General features: G+C 40.6%; 1 protein-coding gene across 1 annotated transcript; it reads right to left on the bottom strand.

Moving 5' to 3' along the window:
- Window positions 1-3,508: 3,508 nt before the first annotated feature.
- LOC110708240 (protein MAIN-LIKE 1-like) lies at window positions 3,509-6,576 on the bottom strand. Its single transcript, XM_021886324.1, has 4 exons — window positions 6,482-6,576; window positions 4,354-5,691; window positions 3,848-4,273; window positions 3,509-3,751 (listed from the first exon to the last, which is right to left on the bottom strand). The coding sequence occupies exons 1-4, from the start codon at window positions 6,548-6,550 to the stop codon at window positions 3,611-3,613; spliced, it is 1,974 nt and encodes a 657-aa protein (XP_021742016.1). The 5' UTR covers window positions 6,551-6,576; the 3' UTR covers window positions 3,509-3,610.
- Between the last annotated feature and the right edge of the window lie 1,033 nt (window positions 6,577-7,609).

Raw genomic sequence — 7,609 nt, 5'->3', positions numbered from 1 at the left:
TTTTGGTGAACATAATTAAAATATGAATTACTCCATAATAATTTTCTTATAATCTTTGCTACCTTTTCATTATATTTTATTTTAATTAAAATATACTAAATACTTTGTACTCCCTTCGTTTTAAAATATTTGCTCCACTTTCCTTTTTCGGCCAATTTTAAATACTTGCTCTATTTCCTTATTTGGAAAGCTTTTACAATATTTAATTCATTTTTTCACTTAGTGGATTCAACACGTCATATTATATTAATTTCATATTCTCAATCCTCTAATTCTCTCCACTACTTTTATTTTTTACAATTTTTTATTCTTCCACCTACTCCACTACCTCCATATTTTATTACTTTCTCCAATTTATTCTAAAACTTCGCGCATGGTGAAATGGAGCAAGTATTTAAAAACGGAGGGAGTATAAAACATCAACTTAACAACTATTTAGTTTCATTAGTTGTTATTCTTCAATTTCTTTTAAAATTTATAGTTTATATATATTTTATAGCTCAAATAATATTTATTGACATTCAAAGTAAAACCTGATACATTACTCGGGCCACGTACACACTGGTTACAATAAAAGGTTAGTTGCATGTATTGTGCTTTTAGAAATGTGTGGTAAGCATGTATGAAACGTGAATTTGCTCATCAGATTCTGAAACCGATGCATATGTGTCGAAAATTTTGAGATAGGCAACCAATTTTAGGGATTTGTTAAACATCGCCCGCGTTTTTCTACATAAAGCCCACATTTTTTAAAAATGTTGACATTATTGCCCTTGTTTTAATTTTTACCGAAAATAAAATTTTTCACTCATAAAAAATGTGGAGCAGGACTGGATCGCCGAGTGAAACCGAAGAGCCCTCAACGTCGGGTAGATGCACCGGAGAGACGCCGTTGACGCCGGAAAAGGAGGTACGATGCCATCTAAAACCACGAATTGGCGGCTGGCGTCCTGCCGGGACGCCGTGACCGTAGTGGTGGCGCCTAGCCAGGACGCCGCCACCGTAACTCTGGCGCCTGGCCAGGACGCCGCCACCGTGGCCGTGGCGTCTGGCCAAGACGCCGCCGCCACGGTGGCGGCGTCCTGGCCAGGCGCTACCGCCACGGTGGCGGCGTCCTGGCTAGACGCCACCGCCACGGTGGCGGCGTCCTGGCTAGGCGCCACCACTATTTTTTTTTTTTTTTTTTTTAATTTAATTTAAAATTTGTTTATTTTTTTTTTTTGTGTTACAATTTTTTTCTTTTTTTTTTTGTTTTTTTTTTTTGTTTTGTTTTTAATTGTTTTAATTTGTTTTTGTTTTTAATTTATTTATTTTTTATTTTTTTTTTTTACAATTTTTTTCGTTTTATGTTTTTTTTTTGTTTTTTTTTTTTTGGTTTATTTTTATTTATTTAATCTAAAGTTTTGTTTATGTTTTTTATTTTTGTGTTTTGTTTTTTTTTTTTTTTTTGAATACTTTTTGTTTATTTCTTTGTTTGTTGTTTATAATTTATTATTGTTTTTGCTTTTGTGCTAATGTTGTGTCAAATGTATTAATTTAATCTACTCTTATGTGATTATATTTATATGTTATTGTTGCAGGATTATGGTGGAGACGGAAATGATTATAGTGGGATTTTTGTACACGATGGTCTGTTCGAAGATGCTCAACAAGCGGTTGATTGGGCGAAACAGGTTGCAATTAGATCAGGTTTTTGTTTAGTAGTAGCAACTCATAAATCTCAACGGGATGGTAGAATGGATCGCATTTTGAGATGCGACCGTTATCGCAAAAGGGAGGAACGAGATTTCAGTCAAGCGATTCGGTTTGATACAAAGCGGAAAGGTTGTGGGTGTCAGTTCAGAGTAAAGGTTCGACAACAGCAAAGGGGTGACGGTTGGGAAGTGAAGAGTTACGGTAAATGGGGGTATCACAACCATGAGATGATCGCATATGAAGTGGGTCATCGACAGTTAAGTGGCCTAAGTCCTGCTGCGAAACTAATTGTAAAAGAAATGAGTGATGCTCAAGTGAAGCCTGCTAAAATATTAGCATCTGTGTTGGAGAAATTTCCTGAAGACCAGCCAAACCGAAGACACATCTACAACGTCAGACATAAATTGAGGTTTGAACGGTCAGAGGGAAGGAACCCTATACAGCAGCTTCTACACCAGGCACAAGCACGTGGTTACCTGTACTGGTTTGAATCTGATGAAGACACATCGGAGGTGACTCATTTGTTCCTTGTGCATCCTGATTGTGCTGATATGATTTCGTCTTGGCCATCTGTGATTCTGATCGATTCAACGTACAAGACAAACAAGTATAAGTTTCCACTGGTTGAGATGGTTGGGATGACTCCAACGAACCAGAACTTTTTGATTGGTTATGCAGTTATGAAGGATGAGACGGTTGCGAGTTACCGTTGGGTGTTGGAGAAGTTGAGAAATTACATCGGCCCAAGTGTTCAGCCATCGGCCATCGTCAGCGATTGTGAGGGAGGTCTCTTTGCCCCTATAGCGGAGCTGTTTCCGGAGTCGAGCCATTTACTGTGCACATGGCACATCAACAAATGCGTGAAAGTCAAAGCCTACAACCTTTTCAACAAGAACTTAGATTCAGCAGAGAGATTGGTAAATGGTAAGTGGCGGAAGATCCTGCAAGCTACCACGGAGGCAGAGTACGACCGAGCCTTGGATAACTTCAAGGATGCATACCAATGGTGCCCGGCAATCGTAGACTATGTGATGCAGCAGTGGGTGCCTCAGAGGGAAAAGTTTGTCAAATATTGGACAAACCAAGTTCTTCATTTTGGAAACACTACTACATGTAGAGTTGAGAGCGCTCATAGAGCTCTGAAGGACTGGATTGATTCTTCCACCTCTGCTCTGGATACACTGTTCGAGAGAATAAACAAGGCTATTGATACTCAGAGGAACGGCATCAAGAACTCTCTCGAGGACTCCAGACGGCGACATGGCACGATGTATAGTCATCAAGTGGTAGTCAAACATCTTCGTCGGTGAATATGCCCGGCACCGGTACGGTACTTTAGTTTAATTTACTTTTTAGAGTGTTTGTTTAGTTTTCTGCTAACTTGTTAATTGTGTTTTTTGATGTGTGCAACAGGCAGAATGGACATTGAACATTTTCCATATAAAGACAGGATCCCTAACATCATGATGCCGTTCCTGGACGGGTGGAATGATGTGGTTGCAGATGGTAACTGTGGATTTCGGGTTGTGGCTGATGTGTTTCCGGTCCCACCGATTATACCAACGTGGTACACCATTCGTACAGCAAGCGTAGAGGGCTGGGATGCGTTATATCATGACCGGGTGCAGCAGTGGAACAATCTAGTTGCCTTTTCTATGTGACCTAATATTGCTATTGCTATGTTTTTCCCATTTATTTAATTTTCGGATTCTAATTTTCGTATTTAGTTTTCCCATTTAAATGTGAACCTGTATTTAGTTTTCGTATGCCCACTAATTACAACTTAAAATAAAAGTTATAAAAACTAAAAATATAATGTCAAATTCTAAGAACTTAAAATAATAATTATAAGAACAGATAATGTTAACTTTTACAAACAACTAGGAAAATGTTTTATAAATGCACTGCCGACATATCAATAATCTCTCTGTGACGCCCACTGCCACTGCTCAAGGGCCCGTTCCAGTTCATCAATAACAGCTCTGCCTGTTGCAGTCGTCATGTTGTCCCTCTCCTCAAAAAGTCTGTGTCCCAACTGCGTCATCTTTCCCATCCACTACACATAACAAAACACATAAAATTCAATAACGACGTATTATGAGACATATTATATGAAAAAAAAACACAACTACAAATGTTTTATGAGACGTACCGCATCCACGGCAGTGGGCGGTGGCACATCATCATCATCGGCGTCGTCGCCGTGGTGGACGTCTCTGATCAACCTCGGGTGCGAGTGCCGGTTGTACCACTCCATGTAGTGCTGGTCACACATGGCAGCCACCCCAGTTGGCGGCCGCTGCAACTGCTCAATCCATATGCGGGCAACCATCGGAAACTGCTCCCACGTGCCAATCATGCTTGCCGGCCATTGGACGACGTACTCCTTCAACGACGCAGATCGGACGGCCTTACTGGGCCATGCTGGTGGAGGAGGAACAACTTGGACATATCCAAGCTGGCGAAGACAGCGCTGCGGCATGTACGCCTCTACGATCTCACGATACTGAATCAGTCCCGTGTAGAGGGTCCTGGGTACCCTATTACTAGGGTTCTGGCCGAAAGGCATCCAGTTCACCTGCACATTTTTTAAAATTAGTAAGATTCATACAATAAACACATCAAACTATAAAAGTAGAAATAATTTAAACACTTTACCTCTAATGGGGACATCCTGTCAAGCAATAACCGTATCGATCGCAGGCGGTCAATGGACTTCTTCTCGACACGCGGACTCCACGCACAGGCACGTGGCTGGCCATCCCCAATAGGAACCGGGTCGCGGTGTGGTCGAAACGCCGGGAAATACTCGTATATCCACGTCTGTAACAACGTCATACATCCAGTGATACCTGCCGCATCAGCCCGGCTCGAGAATCCTAACTGGCGATACATGTACGCTAATGTAGCCGACCCCCAAGAAAACTGGCCTACTCTGTCGGGCTCACACGCGTCAACTATGTCGCGTGGCCTGAGCTTGTTTCCGCTCTTATCCGGAAACAAGGTACACCCGAGAAGAAGAAAAACATATGCAGCCAGCTGTGTGTCCTGCGTCCTACGTGAAGTGGGGTGCAAACATCGCTGCAAAACTGCTGCGATCTTAACACCGCCGTGATCCCACACACCAAGTGCCGCTGTGTACAGCGCAGCCCTATCCACCGCCAACAGCTCCGCCAATAAATCTGCCTGATCCGCATCTGTGACAACAGATGCTCGGTTTCCCTCTACGGGAATCCCAAGGATGGCCTCGACGTCATGCAACATGATCGTCATCTCACCGAACGGAAGGTGGAAAGAGTTCGTGTCCGGCTGCCATCGCTCAACGAAAGCCGTGATCAGCGTCGAGTCAATCCTCTCATGCATGGTGGCAGGAAGGTGGCTCACTCTAGTGGCCCTCAATCGGCCGACCATCTCGCTCTCCTCCGGCCAAGCCTCAGCCCAACTACACAAGAAGTTACAAGTCCTCTCCCGGGTTTGGCATTTCAAAATGCCGCTATCCAAAGCCCGCTCTTGGTCCTCCCAAATACGGGTAGCGATGTGTCCTAGAAAGCTAGGAATCACACTCCCGTCTATAGGTCCCCCAGCCACCTCGCCCCTCACCACCCAAGAATCATTAACGGCCCTCGACCGTTTTCTGCTAACCGCAGACACAGTGGACGCAGATGATGTGCCAGATCTACTAACAAATCTACCATCTCTACCCTTACGCACGTCTACCCTACGCGTCTCATACACATCATCAAGCCTCTGACTGAATGGACCGTAATCATCATATGGTCCACTCTGATCGTCCACATCCTCATCTGCATCCTCCTCCTCCTCCTCCTCATCACCATCATCATCTTCATCATCCTCAGAATAGTGCACCCGTTCTCTACGAGCCGAGGCCGAAATACCACGGGATCTAACGTGTCTGGGCCCCGAGCTCTCCATTGAGTTCATCGTACTTCTCATAATGTCCATACTCTTCCCAGCCCCAGAACGAAAATACGATGCCTAACACAAAATAACAACACATGTAATATGCAATATAAACATGTAATATAAACATAAAAAAAGTAATTAAAATAAATAAATAAAACAATATACATATGATGGAAAATAAATTAAAAACATTACAAAATATTAACAACCTAAAAATAAAAAAATTAATAACCTAATAAATAAATAAATAAAAAATTGGAAAAAACAAAGCAAAAAAAAAAAATTACCCAAAAAAAACAAATTGGAAAAAACAAAGTGAAAAATATAAAATTATAAAAACTTAAAAAAAGAAGAACATCAAAATTTTAAAAAAAATTTATAACAAAAAAAAGGGAACATAAAATTTTTTTTAAGTAAAAAAACTAATTCAAAAAAAAAAAAAACAAGAACAATAAACAAGAACATAAAATTAAAAAAAAGAAAAACAAATTTAAAAAAAAATTCAAAAAAAAAATAATTATTTTCGAAAATTAAATTTCAAATTTAAAACCAAAAAAAAATTAAATAAAAAAAATAAAAAGGCGGCGGCGCCTAGGCCAGACGCCGTGACGGTGGCGGCGGCGTCTAGCCCAGACGCCACTACCACGGCGGCGGCGCCTAGGCCAGACGTCGGTGCCGTGGTTCTGGCGCCTGGGCCAGACGCCACCGCCACCGTCACGGCGTCTGGCCTAGGCGCCGCCGCCGTGGTAGTGGCGTCTGGGCTAGACGCCGCCGCCGTGGTGGTGGCGTCTGGCCTAGGCGCCGCCACCGCCTCCGACCTTTTTTTTTTTTAATTTTTAAACACAAAATTAATAAAAAATACCTTCTCGCCGGAAAACCGCTGTCCACCCGCCGCATGTGCCGCCACTTCCTTGCCGGGCCGCCTCGACATCGCTCGGAAAGTTTTTTAGAGAGAGAAAGTGGAAGTAGAGAATTGAGAGAAGAAATTGTGTTTTTTACTTTGAGGGCAAAAGTGACAATTCACTCTAATTTTGTGGGCTTTATGTGGAGATTCGCGGGCGATGATTAGCAATTGAGCAATTTTAACACTTGGCAAATCAATTTGTTGGCAATTCTTTGAACAGTTATATCTCCAGTCAATCTTCAACCATATACTTTAGAACCCATATTCATATCTAACACATACATACTTAAAAAGTGACATACACATGAAAAAAATCTTATAATGTTGTTGCATTTATTGACCTAAATAGGGGATGTATTTAGGGGTGACACAATTCATATCTATACTTATAATTGCTCCATACAAAAATTGTTATCTTGGTATAGTCTTTATGTAGTTTGTAATCGATATCTATATTCATGTCTACATCTATATCTATATATTAATATTTTATTATTATGTACTCTCTCCGGTTTTTTTTAATGCATCATTTTGACTTTTGCACCATTCACATACCATGGTTGACTTGATTTTTTCACCTCTATAAAATAAATAAATGTTATATATATAATATATCATTAGATTCGTCATAATGTCTGAGTTCATAATATAACTTTGTTATAATTTTTACTAATTAACAATTAAAGATATTAATGGTCAAAATTGCGTCTCGGCGAATGTGCCGGTGAAACTGATGCAAATAAAAGAAAACCGAGAGAGTATTAAATAAACTTTTAAAAGAAATTTTAACTGCCATGTGGCGCTCTCTATCATCAATTATTTTTCATTCCAAATCACCAATGTGTATTCAAAGGTTTAGTTAGTTGCTTGTTTTGTACTATCGGAAATGTGTGGTGAGTAATTATACAATGTCACAGACACTAAACTAACGTGTTTGAGACTTTGAGGTAGGTGAAATTTTTTTACATTCGGCAAACCTTATTGTTGGTACGTAGTTTCTGTAAGTAGTTATATTTCTAGTCAAACGTGCAGTCATCATTTAGACTCATATTTATGTTTGGCATATACATGAAAAAAAATAATTAT

Source organism: Chenopodium quinoa, unplaced genomic scaffold (assembly GCF_001683475.1).
Source record: "Chenopodium quinoa cultivar QQ74 unplaced genomic scaffold, ASM168347v1, whole genome shotgun sequence".
Lineage (NCBI taxonomy): Eukaryota > Viridiplantae > Streptophyta > Magnoliopsida > Caryophyllales > Amaranthaceae > Chenopodium > Chenopodium quinoa.
Note: the sequence above shows the minus strand (reverse complement) of the source record. Positions and strands in the feature narration are given on the sequence as shown.

What these genes read in the sequence shown, in the direction of transcription:
- LOC110708240 (XM_021886324.1), bottom strand. Translation starts at nt 6,550, where the DNA reads ATGTCGAGGCGGCCCGGCAAGGAAGTGGCGGCACATGCGGCGGGTGGA. An exon ending in AGCGGTTTTCCGGCGAGAAG is followed by an intron (nt 5,692 to 6,481) that starts GTATTTTTTATT and finishes ATTTTGTGTTAG; the next exon opens with GCATCGTATTTTCGTTCTGG. An exon ending in ACAGGATGTCCCCATTAGAG is followed by an intron (nt 4,274 to 4,353) that starts GTAAAGTGTTTA and finishes AAAAATGTGCAG; the next exon opens with GTGAACTGGATGCCTTTCGG.